The sequence below is a fragment of the Sinohyriopsis cumingii genome, chromosome 17 (genome assembly GCF_028554795.1).
Source record: "Sinohyriopsis cumingii isolate HCF-2022 chromosome 17, ASM2855479v2, whole genome shotgun sequence".
NCBI classification, from domain to species: domain Eukaryota; kingdom Metazoa; phylum Mollusca; class Bivalvia; order Unionida; family Unionidae; genus Sinohyriopsis; species Sinohyriopsis cumingii.
The window spans coordinates 119,132,018-119,153,997 of NC_142977.1; the positions used below are offsets into that span (position 1 = coordinate 119,132,018).

Genomic DNA, 21,980 nt, shown 5'->3' on the forward strand with positions numbered 1-21,980 from the left:
ATCAGGTTTATAACAAATGAATATTTGGCAAGCTAATGAGGTACTAATCAGGCTTATGACAAATGAATATTTAGCAAGCTAATGAGGTACTAATCAGGTTTATAACAAATGAATATTTAGCAAGCTAATGAGGTACTAATCAGGTTTATAACAAATGAATACTTAAGAAGCATGTTTATTTTACCATCACTGGATGAGTGTGGTTCTCTCTGGAGCTTGGTGTATTCATCCACTCTCTCTGTTGAGTTCATCAGCATTTCCAGTTCTGCCATGTTACGTACAATCCAGTTCAGATAGTTAGACACCTGAAGAGAAAGGGTTATGGTCTGTAACTGTTTGCTAAATCCAATTTAAAGGTAGTTTTTTATTTACCTGTGGCAAAACAATTCGACTGCTCAATATGTAGGGCAATGCATCAAAGAATGCAAACAAGGGTTTTATAGGAATAAAATAAAACAAGGAGTGTAACCTGAAGGAAATAAAATATAAATGCAAAATGCAGGACAAAGAAATGCATCATGATAAACAAGAAACAAAATGTAAATGCATTTCATGAAAGGATCTGAAATTCTGTTTAAGTGTGTTTTGGACTGCTGCTAAATTTTATGTCCAAAAGCTCTTTTGCAGGATAATCTGGGATAAGATTCTTTACACTGACAGACATGTTTTCACCCCTTAAAGGCTGAGACATTGTTCTTACAACTCCCAATGACATGATGACAGCATTGCTAGCACTCCTTAAAAGCTGTGACATGTTTCTTAATTTCCCACTGACATGATGATAACATCACTTGCACTCCTTGAAAGCCATGACATGTTTCTTACATTTCCCACTGACATGATGATAACATCACTTGCACTCCTTGAAAGCCATGACATGTTTCTTACATTTCCCACTGACATGATGATAACATCACTTGCACTCCTTGAAAGCCATGACATGTTTCTTACATCTCCCACTGATGTGATGACAGCATTGCTAGCACCCCTAAAAGCTATGACAGGTTTCTTACAACTCCCATTGATGTGATGACAGCATCACTGGCACCCCTTAAAAGCTATGACATGTTTATTACAACTCCCACTGATGTGATGATGGCATTGGTAGCACTTTAAAGCAATGACATTGTTCTTATATCTCCCATTCAACAGCATTGCTAGCACCTCTAAAAGCTATGGCAGGTTTCTTACAACTCACATTGATGTGATGACAGCATTGCTGCAGCCCTTAAATTTCTTACATATCCCACTGATGTGATGACATCATCACTAGCACTCCTTAAAAGCCTTAACATGTTTCTTACATTTCCCACTGATGTGATGACAGCATTGTTTGCACCCCTTAAAAGCTATGTCATTTCCTACAACTCCCACTGATGTGATGACAGCATTTCTTGCACCCCTTAAAAGCCATGACAAGTTTCTTACAACTCCCACTGATGCGACAACAGCATCACTGAACCACTCCAGTGGCCTAGTGGTTAAAGCGTCTGCCTCAGACGCGGGAGGTCGTGGGTTTGATCCCCAGCCAAGTCATACCAAAGATTTAAAAAAATGGTACTAACAGCTGCTGCCTTGCTTGGCGCTCAGCATTAAGAGATTAGTGTTAGGACTGGTCAGCCTGGTGTCAGTATAATGTGACTGGGTGGGACATCATGCTACATGTTCATGGCGTGATGCCCCAGTGCTAGACATCACTATAAACTGCTACACTGCAGATATCGTAGTGATATGACTGAAAAAATTGTTAAAGTTACGTTAAAAATCCAAATCACACACACAGCATCACTGGCACCCCTTAAAAGCCATGACATGTCTTTTACAACTCCCACTGATGTGATGATGGCATCGCTAGCACTTCAAAGCAATGACACTGTTCTCATATCTCGCATTCATATGATGACACCATCGATGCACCCCTTAAAAGCTATGATGTTTCTTACAACTCCCACTGATGTGATGGCAGCAATGCTAGCACCTCTAAAAGCCATGACAGGTTTGTTAAAACTCTCATTGATATGATGACACATTCACTAGCAGCCCTTACAAGCAATGACATGTTTCAAAAAGTTCCATTGCAATCCATTAAAATCTGTGAGACATGTTGAATTCAAAAGATTCTGTCCCACTGCAGTCAGCTTCAAGACAGTAATTTGTTATTGTGTACATCTTCATACAATGACCATACCATGTAAAAGGACCACCTCTTCCTTTCAATTGTAAACTGCAGAAATCATCTTTTATTCATCAGCAATAACAAGATTCTGCAATCAGCTGCAGTTGTGAACATACTGGATGTGGCACCATTTTCATTAAGGACAGAAAAGACATCATAAACCCAATGTTGATATGACTTTTTGTTTTGAAGGAGCCATGTTGATATCACCATCCATTCAGGAAGAGTAGTGATAACATTATTTTTAAGATGGCCACTGATGTGGCCATACTGTACATGACATCAACACTTTGTTTGGACCAATCATACATTATAAGAAGTCTTCTGGTAAAAAACCCATGACAACATTACATTTCTTTCAGGAGGATTAGCTATAACTAGATTTTCCAGATGGTCACTGTAATGGCCACATTGGCAAGAAGTTTGGCCTCATCTTCATTTAGGACCAAGCAGACATCATAAGAAGTCTTTCTGTGAAAACCATGTTGATATGACCATCCATTCAGGAAAAGTAGAGATAAGAATTTCAAAATGGCCACAATGACATCAATATTAGATGTCAGAATAGCAACATTTTCATTTATGACCATCTACACCATGGGATGAATGTTTGTGTCAAGTTTAATGGTAATTCTCCAAATACAGTTTAAAAGAAGTAATGATAATAAACTTCTGCTAATGGACAGACTGACAATGGACAACAAACCATCCCATAAGTTCTTCTGACTTATGGCCAGTAAAAAAACCCACCAAATTGATGGAACATTGTGATATGTTATCTGCATCCTTATTTACATGTTATGGCAATCCATCAAAAGCTATAGAAATAGTTGCACTAATGAGATTGTGTTCCAGACAGATGGAATGACCTAACCACTTCATCTGTCTTTTTAACTCTTCAGACAAATGAATATAGCGATGGATGGAAAGATATGAGGGTTCCAGACAGATATAGATGGATGGAAGGACAAGAGGGTTCCAGACAGATGGAGAGATGGATGGAGAGACATGAGAGTTCCAGACAGATAGGGTTGGATGGAGAAACATGAGGATTCAAGACTGATAAAGATGGATGGAAAGGCACGAGGGTTCCAAACAGATGGAGATGGATGGAAGGACATGAGGGTTCCAGACAGATGGAAGGACATGAAGGTTCCAGACAGATGGAAAGATGGATGGGAAGACATGAGAGTTCCTATATACGACCTGCCTTTATATAAGCAAGAGTGTAAAAAGAAACAGAAAAGCAAAATATGCACTTACCATTAAAGCATATGCTATGCATAAGCCAATGAAAGCTGGATTTGTATTTCCTTTCACTCCAGACATTAGGCTGGCAATAGATGCAATAAAAACTAATACTGCACCCATGTAATCCTGGAATAAAAACAATAAAAACTAATAATGCACCCATGTTATCCTGAAATAAAAACAATAAAAACTAATGCTGCACCCATGTTATCCTGAAATAAAAACAATAAAAACTAATGCTGCACCCATGTAATCCTGAAATAAAAACAATAAAAACTAATACTGCAGAACTGCAGAAGGGATGGACATTTAAGAGGGAAGCATTGTAATATCTTCTATTTGTCACACAACAGTGTAATATTTGTCAATCACCATAAAACATCATACCATAGTGTATCAATCATCATACAATATGAATGATTTGTGACACAGAATCTATTTATTAACTGCTCCTGAAAATCAAATGTCTTGCCATCATTGTAAATTCCTGACATGACCAAAATCTTGATAATACATAAAATGTAACAAACTGATCAGATTCCGAATCCCATATTACAGTATCTCAAGAAAACCCCACATTTCCTACTTATCTCCCCTTGTTTGGGAAGTAGTTTCCAAATTCATTTCATTCATTACTACATTTAAAATAGAAACATCACATATATATTCCCATGTTTCTGTAACTGATGAGCATTTCCAAATAAATTTCTGCACTGCCCCGTCTTGCCACATGAAATAACAAACCATCACATACACCTGCATAACATGGCCATCCCACCATATATAATCACTTGTATGTCCGAAATGCAGAGATCCGGATCTGCTGTCTTATAATGTAAGTCTGGGTCTGTGCAGTTTGCTAGGAGTAATCAGCAGAACAAATAGCATAGACTCTGTTCTGCTGGCAGATTATGCAGGTTATGCAATGTCAAATCAGGGTCAATGTTGTTTGCAGTAGGACTGGACTTTTAAATTAGTAAATAAGGTAGGTAACATGTTCTTTAATTATCAATATAACTGGATAACAATGTACTCAAAAACCAATCGGTACTTATGTTACATTCAAAGCTGAGTATGTTTATCAACATAACACTTGATAGGTAGTCTAGCTTACCAAACAAAAGTACCTGGTTGATCACTATCACAAATTTGCTTTTGCATACGGAATGAAGTTCATAAATGCATGCAAAAAAAAGACTTTACTCCAAAAATAATATACAATTTGATAAATGTGCCCACAGATTTCTCTGAGTACATATTAGTAATCATCATTAGAAAGAAAGTTTTTGTAGTAAAATATTTTTCTTCTACAATACTTATCCAATCCTAATATCATAGGAGAACTAATACCTCACAAATCCAGACCTCCCTGGTCAAAACCTTTAGCTAAAAAGCTAAATGTTATCTGTCCACCTAGGTGGCAGTTAGAGTTATCTCCTCTTTATACCAGGATTGGCAGATCCCATGAAATCATCAGGTAGTACTGGAGCAGAAGGAATGCTCTCTATATGGATGTAACTGCAGAAAAGCTGGGAGGGTGTATGTATATTATGATTAGGTAAGTTATTATTGAAGAAACATATTTTACTAGAAAAAAAATTATTTCTTCTTCAAAATACATTACCCAGTCATAATACCTTAGGAGAATAGGTAAGAGGTGGAGGGAGATACATTTCCTTACCCAGGAAAGACCATCTCTGCTCCCTTAAGATATGTTAGATAGCTCCTAGATAACCTGACTGGAAAATAGATTCCATGTGTCGAGGAGCGGCTTTGAAAGGGAAAACAATTTTCCTCCCACAAATTCAGCGGAAGTTGTGAAGTCACATCTTCATGAAGCCGTTTAATGACCCAAAAAGGTAACATTTTGCAGGTTCCTCCTGACAAATTGAGCCTTTTAGAATGACAGATCTCTGAAAAGACTGGAGAAGTGTATTCAGATCTCCATCCTGAAGAATTGATAATTAGTTAGAGAACAGTTTTGCTCATATGCAATGTTTGTGGTGACTGTCCAGACTGTGAGCTGATATGCAAAGCAAATTCATTATGCAGAACTGATGTCCCAATTTATTCAGGACAAATGTGACCATGTTGATACATCATCCTTCCCATCTTTTGAAGGAAAAATGAAGCATGATACCCCCTGATGCAATGGCTTGGTCTTCCTGAATACCACTTCTGAGATTGCACTTGGTCTTGCAGATGACCTTATGATGAAGTGTCCAAAATAAACAAGAATTATTACCAATATCTGATTCCCCATGAATAGTAGCCTGTTCTTGTCAATGAAAGCAGGGGGATTCATGAGCGATTCAGATCCATCATTTTAGAACTGCATGTAGATGGATCCACCAATTGGAAATATATTTGCTGATTTTGCCTGCCAATCGCCAAAGCAGAGAGGAGGCAGTGCTTATGAGAGGTGAACTAATTAAGCCCTTGAAACCACTTAAAATGGTGTCTTGTTCAGCCAGGTAAATACCAATGATAAATTCCACTTGGGCAAGGATACATAGTCACTGGCTAGTTGAAAATCCAAAATGAACAGAAGATTGGATAGGTCTTTGGTTTGTCTGATATCCTGTCTCTGATGATAACACACAGTGCCAGTGAAGGTGGAACTGAAGGTTTAATTGTGATTGGTGCTAACTTTTTCTCGACACAGAGCCATATGTTAGCTATTGAGGTATGGATTCCACCATTGGTATAAAGTATTCTTGATTATATTCCATTGCCTTTGTACGCCTCTAAGGTACATGGTCATCTCACTTGAGAAATTCTCCACCACTTGTGAAAACTGTTTGCTCTTAAGGGAATATTTACTGACCTATAAGATGATACATTTTGACCAGAAAATCTTAGCTTTGTCTTATACCCTGAATCGACTTGTATATGGATTATGTCATCCAAATGGCTTCATTGTATGTCAAATAATTTTCTGTATAGAAAATAATTCTCCCAAAGAACGAAAAATAATGTGAAAAAATAGTTCATTGTAGTGAAGGGATCATTTATGAAAAATATAGGATACCACATTGAGAAGGATTTTAAATAATTACATGATCATCAGTATTAAAAATTAACATACATCAAATGTAATTGTGCTAAAGCAACATGCACTAGTAATGTACATTATCTGTAATATATATGTTGTTTAAATTTGATTACATATATATGCGTTAGAATTGATAAGTTAGAAGATGAATAACCACGACAAAGACAGATATTTTATCACAATTATCTTTTTTGCACCTCATAATTAAATAAAAATTATGCCCCATTCTGAGAGAAAGAGAAAAACATGTCTTGACAATTTTAAATTCATATTGTTCACTTGCCTGATTGTGATCTTACTATGTACAAGTACAGTACAATTTTCCATTATCAATTAATACCACTAGATAAGCAATTCCTTCTAGTTTTAATTGACATTTCCATTGTCCAAGAAGAACATGGCTTTGTAGTGATATTTACATGCTAACTAATATGCTACCACTGTAGTTGGGTTTTCCAAGCTAACACTTGTCAGGTCAACATTCAGCTGACCAGATCAGATTAGTGAGGCTACCAATAGGGAAATGAGCATACCCATGGGTATTATGAATAATGTACCACATAAAGAAAGGAAATGCCAGATGGTTGGTCGTGTAAATTTCTCAACCAGTTACATCTTTTGAATTTGCCAATGGGGCCGACAGCAATTGAAAGTAACATCTACCCTAAGTAAAGATCAAAATCAATTGCTGCCTAAGTACAGGAAGAGTACATGCACTTTAAAAAATAATCTTATTTGTTGAGAATGGAGATCTTGTTATACTTGCAAAGAAAATTAGACAGCATGCGAAATGGTCATTCTTGGAAGTTAACCTAAATGGAGTCTATATGGATATAACTATTGTGAATATTTATACCCTGAAGGAGTTTGGTATGTGTTTTCATAGTTTACATATACTATTTAATTTATTAATGTTTTCTCTCTCAGATAAAAGCTTCAGCTAAACAGGGGCAATAAGGTAAATAACAACAAACAAAAAAAAAAACCAAACGAGCTGAAATCTCTTTCTCTGTCACATATATTGGGACATATTTATTTTATGATGAGGTACAAGAAGAGAAATGAGATGGAATAGATATACATCTCTCTCTCTGTATCTCTCTTCCCAAAATAACTGGAAAAAGCATTTTAACATTTATGATGCAATTGTCCTACTGCTGGTAATCTGAAATAGCAATATTTATGAAAATGGAAGTTTAATTCCATAAAGCATTGTAAATTTTGTCTTATCTGTACCTCAATAAATTTTCAGGTTAGTGTCATTATATGTAGCTAAAAGTACATAATACATTTAAAATACTTGGTGTGAAAACAAATGAGGTACTTACATTTAATGATCCTGACCAGAAAGGTTACTGAGTTGCAGATAGGATAAAATCATGATGCTGTGTGGAACGAAGTGAAAAAGACGAAGCCGATGTATTGATCTGGCCTCATCTTATACTCAGCATCAGCTTAAATATGGATGAAGGATGGAAAATACTCTGCATTGACTTACAGGCTGGCAAGTATAGTAATAAGATCCAGATGTGCAGGTTTAGTACCTATGGGTTGGAATGAAACACCTGCCATCACAGCTGATTAATACTGATAAAGGAATATCTCAATTCCTGGCGATTCTGTTGGGAGACTGATGAGGTTGGTCCAAGATTCACCATTTGAGTGGAATAATCAAGATGAGAAGACGCACAGAATCTTTTGACTCTTGTATCACCTTCAGAACCTGAGGTGTTGGCGAAGTGTCACTCCAATCTATAGAAAGACCATCAATTATCCTGAGCTTTTGGATCAAGGACTGATGAAACAATGGGATTTTGGCATTCTACCTTGTGGCCAATAGATCCATCATAGGCCAGTTCCACTGAATATTTATTGAGTGAAAACAGGGGGATGAAGAGACTATTCCATTTGTATTAGTTCCTTCTTGCAGGACAATGAATCCAAAAATACATTGGCCTGAAATAATTAGAACTTAAACAAGGATTTGTCACTGAGGAAGCCACATTGGAAAATTCCAAACAAGAAAACAAAGGTCTGGGTACTTGGTTTGACTTTGCTGTTTGAAATAAGTCACCACAGTGGAATTGTCAGACAGAATGAGAACTCCATTCCCATGTAGGTTCTCCAGCCATGAATGAAAAACTTTCAAAATGATTTACATCTTCAGGATGTTATGTAAATAATGATCCGGAGAGGGCCACACTCTTACGGCATCCCAAAAGGGTAGAAGACTTGCTCCCCCAGTCCACTGTGTTTGCACTCATAGCGATCGTGATTGCCAGAGGTTGTCATGCAGCAGAGTTATCCCTGATGTGAGTCAGACTGGTTTCCCTGCCTTCAAGATGCAACCTTGTACTGTACAGATTATTAAAGTTGGACACACAGTCAAAGATTTGGCCTTCATTTGGACCAGAGAATCATTGTTATGGGAGGTGTAGGAATTCTCTAGCAGATAGGTTGCAACATATAGACAAGGAATCTACTATTGCATGACTTCAATTATTGTTCCTATGGGAAACATTCTTTCTATTTGAATACTGATTCCAGACCTAATCGACTGAGTTCTTGAAAAGGTACAAGGTCAAAGATGTCCTTTTGACAAGGAGATTGAGAACAAAATGAGGGTCTTGCTCCAATATATAACTAGCCTGATGATTTGTAGCCTGTTGTAGGTGAATCACAGAACTTCTGGAAGCTGTATGAGTAGGGATGTGAAGTTACACCTCTTACCAGTCCACACTGATTATGCACTCTCCATAATGAATGGCCTCAAAACCCATTATTGCATTTCATCATGAACCCAAGAGTGTAAAAGAGTTGAATGAATGTGCTTAGGCTGATGATCAATTAATAAGTGCTGCTTTGTATCTGAAAGTACTCTGGTCAAATTCTTTGGAGGTGCACAGGACATGATAGAGAGTCCCTGGGAAACCATTTGTCAGGTACACAAGTCGTCATAGTAAATCTTCTCCATTCAGCAATGAAACATTAGAACTTTTTCCATACTGGGACTTGTGATAAGGGGGGTTGGATGTAGGTCGCTGAGATAGGGAGGGTCTTGTGGAATGCAGGCAAATATGATCTACATCCCTTTCAATCTTCCAATTAGTTTAGGAGAACTGTGCTTTTTGATGATTGTAAATTTAGAAGCACTGTTTCCCAGTGGCATGTGCTTGAGGGACATTCCAGCAACTTTTCTGCCATGGCTAGAACATGCTGGGCAGCTAGGTTAGGATGTGGAAGATTATAAACATGCTTCCACTACAAACACACTCCCACATATTCCCTTGAGCTTCTGGGTGGAAGAAAGTCATCTGCATTCTACCTATTACAGATCACCATAGATATTAGACAAAATCAACTGATGGGAAACAGTGAAGGCATTTGCAAGAAAAAATACCTGTGGATGCGTGGAACTTGTAACTGACAAGGTGAGAAGTCCCAAATTGTTATTAACTTGTAAGACTGTGGAAGCAATTGAAAGTAGATTCTTCTACAGACAAAGATCATCTAATGTTAGAACTGTAGACATGACAGGTGATGTATAAGAAAGAGGAGGTTAGAACTCTGATGGCAGTGGGCAGATAACTACTTCAGTCCAAGCCTGCAAGACAGAATTTAATTCATCACAATAAGATCTAATAACAATGAGGAAACTTAAGGGCCATTTTTCGTCATCTTGGATTATGGTAGTGGAAAAAAAGAATGTTGAGGATGGCAAATCTCTACAATTACAGCGCTTATAAATTAGATCCTTTTGCTTCAAAGGCATTGCTAAGTAGATGCTCCCTTAGGGTGGCAGAGACTTGAAGATGAATGAAGAGACATCTCTTGGAAACTGAGGCACCAAGATGAACATCATCTTCCATAAGTGTTTTTGAGGTAGCATGCAGGTAAGATTGACCCAGAAGGTAGTCTATATGAACTAGAATGTTGTCAACAATGAAGTGTCTAGCAGCACTATAAGGGTTGGACTGATCAATGAGACTACCTGTATAGACTGAATGTTGTCAGCAGGAATTGCTTAGCAGCAATATGCAGGTTAGTCTGCTGTATAACTGATTTCTTGACATTATCCAGTTCTTGAGGTTGAGATGAGGTATGGATATTGATTCACATAGCCAGTCCATAATTTTGATTTGCGAGACTGTAACTGAGGCTATTATTCTCTCCATCTTACTCCTCAGTAAATGACATGGTTTCAAACCACTGCAAGCAAGTTATGTTTTCTTCCCTTAACACATTAACCCCTAGCGACGACTTAATGGGGCAGGAGGTAGTAGCCTACTGCTGAGCTCTGTAGCGTCATGGTCATGCATGATACACTAAAGTGGGTGGTATTATAGAAAGGTAGACAGATATAGCTCTACAATGATACCAAATAATCTGGAATATCTAGTTGCACTACAAAATACAGATAAAAAAAACTCATTTTTTGCACCCGACTTTTTTTAAACCCAAAATTTGCCCGTGGTTGGAATCCGATTTTGTGTTTGGATTTTAGACTTTTTGGTCTCAGATCTAAGGCAAACCGGTATGAACTGCAAACAGACAGATGAGCCTTTGCAAAAAGTAGGATAAGAAAGATGGGCATTTGGAATAAAGAGTGGTCTCCATACAAAAATAATGGCTCTGTTTAGCAAAAACAAAAAAGAAAAAAAGAAAAAAGGAAAAAAGAACTCCAACTTTTACCCTTCTGCTCATGCGCGAGTCAAATAGCCAATGTGAAAAACGATGTTTCTAACACAACTAGGCAATATGTTATTGAAAGATGACCAGGGATTTGGTCAAAATGTGTTTCTTACTCTATTTTCAGGCCAAAATGACAAAAAGCTCCAGGGGTTAATGTGTTAAGCTATGCTTCAGTGCCTTGCTCTTAGTATTGCCAACCACCCACTGCCCATAATATGCAAGTCCGACACGTATTCAAGGAACCAGAGAAAACTACACACATGGAGTGGTTGTAAGAATTATCTCAACCAAGGTCTAAATTTAAGTCAAAACAGCTCATTTATACATGTAGTGTAGTGAGTGTCCTGCTTTATTAACTTTGAGTGTCTGTGAAGAGTTACCCGCTATGATAAATACCTGTACAAGGGTGCACATAGCTTGTACAGGTTGCGGATTAGAGTATCACTATTAACATTTGCTTACTAAATTATTAATTTTAGAAACAAGTAATCTGTGGGAAGGTCAACTTACTGCCTATAAAAGCAAACTCACTTAAGCTTCCTTCATAGTAACTACATGTATGAACTGGAAGGCAAATAATAAATTCTAGTAACAACTAACCCATAGAAAGGCCAGTTTTTGACTGCCTATACAGGTAAAATCACAAAAGCATTGCTTATAATAACATTATGTATAAACCATGCACATAAACTTGACCTGCATTACCTGACCAAAGTGAAAGCTATACAGTAATACAAACAAGTATTCTATATTACACACACAACCTGCACATAAAAATGTATGGAAACTTGACCTGCACTACCAAAATGGAAGCTATAAAGTAATACAAACATAAAAATGAACTGAGGCATCAATAATAATATTTATGAAGTATATGCTAAAATATGAGACACTGTTACCTATATGAAAAGAACCATGTTCTATTAAGTAAAGTCAGTAAAGTGTCACATATACATCTGTAAATTAGATGATAAGACAAGATAATGCAGAAACTGAAATATATGTATCCTGACTCAGCAGAAATTATACAGCAATATTAAATGAGTGCTCTATATCATGCACAAGACATACACTTATTAACATGGTTATAACAATGTCATGGGACACCATCTCAACCTGTGCGGAATTGTATCAACATCACCAAAGTGTGTGACAATGGTAAAGTGATAATATATAAAGTTAGGAAACTTTATCATCAGTGACAGGAAGAACAGAAAAGTTGGATATTGACAGACAGAGTACACTTCCCTTATCAGATGAAACTCCTCCAACTTGTTTCAAGGTAGAAAACTTCCAAAGTGCTTTTATGGATTTTGTGAGGCCTTTAATTCTGTAGAGAGGGTGCTACTCAGCAGAAACAGAAGTAGTAACTGGTGATTTCATGGGATTTGGTGCCAATCCCAGTATCAAGGGGAGATCACTCTAACTGCCACCTAGGTGGGCAGACAACTTAAAGCTTTTTAGCTAAAAAAATTTAACCTGGGAGGGCTGGATTTGCAAGTGGTAGTTGTAAGGTAGCATATTTTGAAGAAGAAACGTATGTGCACAGCAGCTTTTGTGCATGATTTATGTATTGTAGTACGTTTATGGGTTCAATGAATTCTGTGGAATGGACCGAGATAGAAAAATGTTTTTGTATCTTTTAGTAACGACAGCCATTTATGATGGCCAATTGGCATAATTTGTACAAAAAAGTCAAAATGCCTTTGAATAATTATGATTTTTACCAAATTTGGTAAAATTCTGTTGAGCAGTTTTTGAGCTGAAGTTGTTTAAAAGTCCCTCTATCAGTAATGGTGGTCATATTTGATGTCAGATCAAATAATCTGTTAACAAAGAATAGAAAGCTCTTCATGCCAGAGCTAGCAAATGTGGTCTACTGTCCAATGGTTATGTCTAGTGTACAGGTTTTGCTGTTTTCCATAATAGCAGCCATACTTCAAGGCCACTGGCATCAAATGTATAAATCTGAAAGCCTTTCAAACCAAGATGTTTTCTGTCAAATTTGGTCAAATTGTTTCAAGTGGTTTTGTAAAAAGAAGTTGCTGGAATTTTTTTTCCGTTTTTATTAATGCCAGCCATCTTTGATGGATATTTTTTGTCAAATTTAGTCAATTCTGCTGGGCAGTTAATCTAGGTGGCAGTAATTGATAACAGATCCACATAATTTGTATACCGATGAAAACCCTTCAGACTAAGATCCTCATCACAATTTTTTTTTAAATTCTGTCTGGTGGCTATGACTAAAGGCTGAAAATAACAACTGTTGTTGGACGCATGCCAGACAAAAGATGATACAAAATCCATGACAACATACAGCCACACCATAAGCTCTGCTGGCTTTCTGGCTGAGTGAGCTAGAAACAGTAAACCAATTTACAAGCTGCTCTAATCTGACTACACATCAAAAACCTTTCTGTGTCAAAGTAAGATGCTAGTAAAAAAGCCACACATGCTTTAAACTATTTCATGGTAAGTCATAAAATGACTCCTAATTAAAGTCACAATGAACAGAGGTAAATACTTATTCTATTCACTTCTGCATGTAATCTGGCAATTAATTTCTGTCAACAACTTGAAGGTAAAAAAGAACATCTATTTTACTGTTTATATTAAACAGCCATGAACTGGCCTGAACTTAACCAACAGAACTTAAGCTTACACTTAAATTTAAGTTTGAAGATAGAGTTCTGATAGACATAATTTAAGTTTAGAATCCAGAAATATGATTGGCTGAAATTTAAATCTGACTTCAAGACTTACATTGGTAAAACTGAGGCCAGGTCATCTACTTGGGAGTACACTTCTTCTCTAAGGACATGCTAAACGTCTTCATGAAAACTGAATAAACCTAAATACAACAAAATTTGTTGACAATTTATTAATTATTTACATAATATGAAAATAATCTAGGTGAGACTAGATTGTATTTTTTAGTACATTTGTTGTTACTGTGTTATTAGCAGCATACCAGTCTAATCCCCAGCCATCTGTTGGCAGTCTGATTGAAAAGAAATGGCGCCACATTGCTGTCTATGCGTGCTAAGGTTTCATTCTGGAATCTGGTTTGGGCTCTGAAACAGGGAAATAATTACAGAAACTCACATTGCTTTTTCAATTAAATATCTCTTGGCATCAGAAGAAAGTAATTTATGCAGAAATTTTGTTTCTAAACAACGAAGAAGAAAAACGTGTTGCGTACAGGCAGTGGAATGCAGAATAGGCCTGGTGTGCCCTACTGCTGTAAAAGGCAACTAATGGGGTCAACCTGTTGCCTGAGAAGGTTTAGAATAGGCCTGGTGTGCCCTACTGCATGTTGTAAAAGGCAACTAATGGGGTTAACCTGTTCACATCTAACTTGGTTGGGCATAAAAATAAACACTCTTCAAAATCATGCAACCATTTTCAATATTCATATAATTGCAACTATGTATGCTGAAACATCCATTAGTTTTTACACCATGCAACAAATTTCCCAATAATGTCAGTATCTTTTCTAAAAAATTATCTTTCAGTGCAGTATATGTATATTGTTACTTGACAAACCTGTATGCTCTTATAGTCACAAGTCCATTGAGAGTCTCGCTGAATTGAGAGTAAATTGGTGACTTGGTCACACTGTCCAGTCTTTGAAGTTCTCTGAAATATATCAAACCATTTCATAAGTTTTGAGAATTGAAAATTTGAGAATATTTGTTGGATACTGTGTAAATCTATACCAAAAGATTTTGAAAAATTCCATTGAATTTGTATTATATATAAAACATAAACATGACAACAGTACAAAGAAAAGGAGCATAGTGGATAAAGAAAATCTCTCCCTCAATCACCAGCAAACAATGGAGTCATAACCGTCAACCACAGCATCAGAGAACGCATATGACAGCAAAGGGCAAGGGAGACAAATTCTGGTTAACACAGAGAGTTGGGGTGGGTGAGAGGTATGTGAAACATTATGCTAGCTACTTTAGTTGATATATTAAGTTAATCTCTTGTGTCCAATACAAATTTTCATACAATAATGGATTTTAATGTAAATGGATTTTACAACTTAAGAACACAAATCAAGTTCATAAGCTAAAAACAGACTTTTACATGGTTCCCAAGCTTTTCTAAATATAAATTTCCAGGTCTTTTCCATGTTTCTTCCAAGGTGAAATTAATTTTTCAGGGTTAACATATGACCATTACTGAAAGGAATTAAAGAATTAACATGCATTTTCCAAATCTGAAGATGTTTCTCTTTCAAACCTCTCCAAAACATATATGTCAGAAAGATGATCATGTACAAAACCACAAAATGAGTCACATGAAACAAATCTGACTATATTCCTATAAATTGGCATTTAAAGCCGATTCAATGTACAGAATACAAATTCTAACTTTACTTTGCTGACCTGTTCTATGTTGCTACGTGGACACAACATAATGACCATAAATTATTTTGTTTCCTTTCAAACCTCTAATTCTAATGAATTCTAGAGCAATATTTGTGCATGTCATGCAAAGAAAACATTTCCTATCACAGTATGAAAAAAAAAACAATAAATGAAAAGTATTAGAATCTTATCTTGGTAACGAAAAAAGTTTAACCCTGAATTTACGTGTGCCAATAAAATCTCAAACAAGATTTTTCAAACAACCTAAACTCCTTAAGATGGTTTGGTTAAAAATTCCATCATTTAAAGACATTTACAAAAGGAGTGATTTAAATTGTGACAAAAGACCTTTAAAATTATATGCTGTTGTATAAACAAGGACTGAATTTTCTGTAAAATCAACTTGTCTTGTAGTTTAATATACCAGTCCCCAAACCTGTATTGATACATGGGCTCTTATCGTTTCTTAATATATAATAAAAGGGATGACAATGTCCCATTTCTCCTGCATTCTATTAAGATCTGAAACCAATGCTTCAAGCTACATGTCACTGTGTAATAGTTTTGCACCAAAGTTCTGCTCAGAGATTCAAAATGTTTCTAATCTGGGTTTCCTCCAAATATTCCAACCCCATTTTTCACATATGGACATTTAGGATGGAGTGTGGGTTCAGAGCAATTACATATAAAAAATTTGGAATCTGCTGCCACCATAAGATAGTTTAAAAGTGGGCCTAGCAAATTTAAACTATGTTATATCGACTTATACCTGCATCAAATTGATAGGAAAATTATTTATTTTCTAAAAAAAATGGCAAGTATTATAATAGTTATGTCTTTAATCCACTGACAGTCTAGACAAAACTCGGCATAGATGAAACCTGATCTGGTACTCACCATTTGTGTTAATAGTCACATGACTTCACAACTCTCAAACAATGATATCAGAAGTCCAATAGTCACGTGATATCAACAATAAACTTCTTTTTAATGTTGTTGTACAAAATTTCAATTATATTAAATGAAAGTTTGATACCTTTCTAAAAACCCAAGAAAGAACATATAATTCTCAACATATTTATTTCGAGAACAGTTATAACAAACTTGGCCAGTCTTATTCATCAAGCAGAGTAGTCTGGTTCCCTGCTTGTATGCTCCCTGTGTGAGAGAGAGCACATGTCAAAGTGGTAGTCATGTGATACAACAAAACTCGGGAAGTAGGTCTCAGAATAAATATAGAGAATTTTGTGCTCTTTTGTTTCTGTATTTTTATTACAACCAGTATATGACTTTCATTTAATTTTTTTTCTACAATATTTGAAAATGACAGTTGTGAGATTCTGTGTGCTCGTGCAACTGGCAATAGAAATCGCTAGTACCAGTTCAAATTTCATCGGTGCATTAGTTTTATTGTCTTTCAGCAGATTAAAGACATAATGATTTTAATACTCACAATTTCTGAGAAAATAAATAATTTTCATATCGATTTCATGCAGGTATAACTCGATTTAACAATGTTTAAGTTTGCTAGCCGATCCGATAAGTGGCTATGCTTTAACGCCACCATGTTGGCCTCTTGTGATGCTAGACTGGTTTTCATACCTTCATTATAAAAAAAGATACAGATAATGAGCTGTCTGGGAAACAAAAGTCTACTAGACAAATCTAATCCACCGAGTGTTTGGATTGTCTCAACAAATATATTCATGGCAAGCACCCAAATGATCCATACTGCAACCTCCTAATATTTTGGTAAGAACTTGATAAATTTAACTCAGGATCAGTTATGACTCAATTACGTAATTGTTTCAGGCATCAAGTTATGGAGGAAAATTCCCGGGTTTTTCCCAACTTAAGTCAATATTTGCAAAACTCAAGGACTTTTCACAGTCGGGAATTTTTTTAATCATTTGTCTTGACTTTTTCCCAATTTCCAGGTAGCATGGGAACCATGCTTTTAACAAAAATCAAGTTGACATGCAGCACTCACACACTGTGTAATAGTAAAGTTTTAGATGTGTCCCTCTCAGCATCAAACCATGTTTATCCATCATAAATAAACATACATTAACTAAACCTTCATATGCAGAATTAAATTCATTAACTAACAGAGTCAAACACATCAATATAGTTGCACTATTTAATTTCTCACTTTAACCGATGAAGTCAAATACATCAATATGGTTGCATTATTTAATTTCTCAATTTAACTAATGAAGTCAAATACATCAATATGGTTGCACTATTTAATTTCTCAATTTAACTAATGAAGTCAAATACATCAATATGGCTGCAATAGTTAATTTCCCAAAACAGCTACTTTAAATGTCACTACTTCGTTTTTTGTCAACAGGAAATAGTGATGACTGTGGTGTTTATACTAATCAACACAACATATCACATCTGTCACATAACTCTACATCCAGATAGAAATAAAATAACAAAATAAAATAAAAGACAAAATGAAAAACTGTATATATTTTATTAGAACTTGCAAGTTATATGAAGTCTCATCAGAGCTGAAGAAGACATGCTAAAGAAAAGGCTGACTTTACCTGGATGTTGCCCTGAAGAAGACCTGCAGACAGTAGTATAGGATGATTAGAGGAATAGCTGCCAAGATGAAATATGGAGTTCCAATGCTGTTCACAATAATTGCAGAAAATACAGCAAGACAACAACGGAGGAGGGCATCCCATGTGCCAGGAATTTTCTGAAATTGGCACAGCAAGCAAAATCTTGATTCAGATGGTAAAGAATTTTAACAAGGAGCTGATCTGTGTAGTGCATTGAAAAATATTCAGCCAGGACAGAGAGAGAAAACAACAGGTAGAGAAATTGTGTAAGGGCTATTCCATTTAAACATACCACTACCCCACGGACGGCAAAATAAAAAAACTTCCACACATGGTCATCAATAAACAATAATCACTTCTGTGCCATGTCATATCAAAAGATGCATGGGCATGGGTGTCCAAAATTCACTGCTATGACTGGTGGTGGTAGAAAAAAATCACTTCTATGGGTGGTCACCCATTTTTGAATGTGCCTCCCCCCCCCCCGTATGTTTAAATGGAATAGCCCTAAGGTCTAACATCATTTTTGATGTCACTGAAATATTTTAATGTTAGTGTACTGATAAGGTATAGAGATGAGAACAATCAATAATATGCCAATATTCTTAAACGATCTTTATTATTATTTTATAATTATTAATGTAATGAAATTTCTATATCTCTATTATTGAAGTGAGGTAGAAACATCACAGAATGGTGTATCTAAGGGTAGAAACTTCACAGAATGGTGTATCTAAGTGTAGAAACATCACATAATGGTGTATCTAAGGGTAGAAACATCACAGAATGGTGTATCTAAGGGTAGAAACATCACAGAATGGTGTATCTAAGGGTAGAAACATCACAGAATGGTGTATCTAAGGGTAGAAACATCACAGAATGGTGTATCTAAGGGTAGAAACATCAAATAATGGTGTATCTGAAAGACTTTGATCTTAACATCTTTAAACAACAGAGTTCAATAATTATGAGTTTACTTGTAATAATTTTCATTCTTTATTATTTCTATACTCTACATGAATTGCTGTATGGTCTAGGCAAGTTTGCTGTCTAGTTTGGTAGCAGACTATACCCAATTTTCGATTTCACATAATTCTGGTTTGCAATCAACAATAATCAATGCCCGATTTATCCATCGTTTTCCAAAACAATTGTGATAAAAGTTACAATTGCTACTTTAAAACATTACTATATTTAATCATGAGATTTATCTTAGAAATGTGCTTGTTATAGAGTATTACAGATATACAATACTGTATGGGGACAATATCAACATGTCATCTACATTTAGTCACTGACAGCTTCCATGCTTTTCATGAGTACCATTTAACATAGAGTATTACAGGTATACAATACTGTATGGGGACAATATCAACATGTCATATAAGTTTAGTCACTGACAGCTTCCATGATTTTCATGAGTACCAATTATCATAGAGTATTACAGGTATACAATACTGTATGGGGACACATATCAACATGTCATCTAAGTTTAGTCACTGACAGCTTCCATGCTTTTCATGAGTACCATTTATCATAAAGTATTACAGGTATACAATACTGTATGGGGACACATATCAACATGTCATCTAAGTTTAGTCACTGACAGCTTCCATGTTTTTCATGAGTACCATTTATCATAAAGTATTACAGGTATACAATACTGTATGGGGACACATATCAACATGTCATCTAAGTTTAGTCACTGACAGCTTCCATGCTTTTCATGAGTACCATTTAACATAAAGTATTACAGGTATAAAATACTGTATGGGGACACATATCAACAGGTCATATAAATTTAGTCACTGACAGCTTCCATGCTTTTGATGAGTACCATTTAACATAAGTATTACAGGTATAAAATACTGTATGGGGACACATATCAACAGGTCATATAAGTTTAGTCACTGACAGCTTCCATGCTTTTCATGAGTACCATTTAACATAGAGTATTACAGGTATACAATACTGTATGGGGACATATATCAAAAGGTCATGTAAGTTTTATATAGAAAAATAATTTAAAATAAAATGCTTTTACAAGCCAGTACAACTGAATGTCCAATTCAGTATTCCTCTAATCCAATATGTCTACAACCTGAGACTTCTGACCTTAAATTATTGTCAAAATACCAATAACTTGTTCATTGGAATGCAACTAAATATAAAATATGGTCAACATGCGTTTCTGTATGTACAAATCAATGTTTTCATAAGCTCAATAAAGTAAGTGATACAAGCAATAGCCTTTGACACAAAAGTCAATTATGTCCGGCTTTTAAAACTCTTTGAAAAACAAAGTTGTTGTTGATATATTGTTGTCATGGCAAGAATTTACAGAAATTTAAGACATGACTGCTTCTGCTTTTTAACTACTGGGTGTTGAAACCATCTCTGATACTCTTGAGATATAACAGTTTTTCAAATTAGCCAATGTGGTGTCCATACTGGATTTAAGATTAGTACCATTTTCATTTAGAAATAACCAAACATCACTAGAAGTCTTTTGTGAAAAAACCCTTGTCAATATGATCAGCCTAGAAGAAACAAGAACAAAATGTGCAAGATGTTTATTGTGGCAGCCATAGTGGACAAAATTTTTGCACAGTCTATAGTCAGGACCAACTAGATATCATGATAATTAATTTGGTGAAACCCAGTGACAATATGGCCATCCATTCAGTATGTCAGATTATCATCATTTTAAACCACTGGACAATTTCTTGTTCAAGTTCCATATTCATATGACTTTTCATTAGGTGGAATAGGAATAACATGATTTTCAAGATGTTTAATATGCTGGCCATAAAGGTTGTCAAACACACTTTTTCATTTAAGACCAACTGGGCATCACAGCAAGAAAACCCCATGTCAATACAACCATCCATTCATGATCAGCTATTACAAGATTTTCATATTGGATCTCCGAGCAGCACCATTTTGATTTAGACAAATTATACATTATAAGTCATTTTTTTCTTCCTGAGCTGCAATAATATGGAGTTGCAATAATTACTGGATGTCCAATTAGCAATATTTTCATTTATGACCACCTAGACATCATAAAAAGTCTTTTGGTGAAAACCATGTTAATATGACTATCCATCCAGGAGAAGTAGCAATAATAACATTTTCAAGATGGCTGCCATGCCAGCTATATTAGACAATTCACTGACACAATTTTCATTTAGGACAAACTAGACATCATAAGAAGTCTTGTAGTGAAAATCCTATATTTATATGATTATCTGTTCAGGAGAAGCAACTATAAATTTAGGTTACTGCATTTGTATGGGAAATAAATGAACGAGTTTTTAGGATGGAATACTGCATGACCTTGGGAGTGCAGTATATCCATCTGACAAAACGAGTTCATATTTTCCCATACAAATGCCGTAACCTTTTTATTATATGTTCATTTTCTTTTTCTACCTAAGGCTTAATCATATAAACAAACTACACTACACGAAACAAAGTAACGGAATGTATGCTGTATTCCAAGCTAAATAAGGGCCATTTCATCATTACACAACAACAACATTAATGCGCACATAACTCCACCCAGATAAATTTGAACTTAGTCGTGTGCTAGACATAACTTTTGAAAGAGCCTTTGTCTACTTAAAACTGAAATGTGGATTCATATTGTGAATGAATGTGCATTGCGACAACTTTTCCATTTGATATGGAATGAATAGATTTTGGTATTTTTGTCGATTCTATTAAATTTCGTGATTATGGACTGGATTCATCTGTGCAAATTGCACATGAAATACATCAGATTGAAGCAGCAAGGGAGAAACGTGTTGACAGCTGCAAGTGTTTTCTGTTCTGGCACTGACTATTAG

General features: G+C 35.7%; 1 protein-coding gene across 1 annotated transcript in view; it reads right to left on the reverse strand.

Annotated features, from left to right (window-relative positions):
- The window catches only part of LOC149779749 (ATP-binding cassette sub-family C member 9-like), a 215,442-nt gene that overhangs the window by 31,343 nt on the left and 162,119 nt on the right, over positions 1-21,980 (reverse strand). Inside the window, exons 25-29 of the mRNA XM_089940609.1 lie at positions 18,109-18,266; positions 14,721-14,813; positions 14,146-14,248; positions 3,440-3,553; positions 185-305 (exon numbers count right to left, since the gene is read on the reverse strand). Coding sequence (XP_089796735.1) covers positions 185-305; positions 3,440-3,553; positions 14,146-14,248; positions 14,721-14,813; positions 18,109-18,266 — 589 coding nt within the window. The remainder of the gene's footprint in view (positions 1-184; positions 306-3,439; positions 3,554-14,145; positions 14,249-14,720; positions 14,814-18,108; positions 18,267-21,980) is intronic.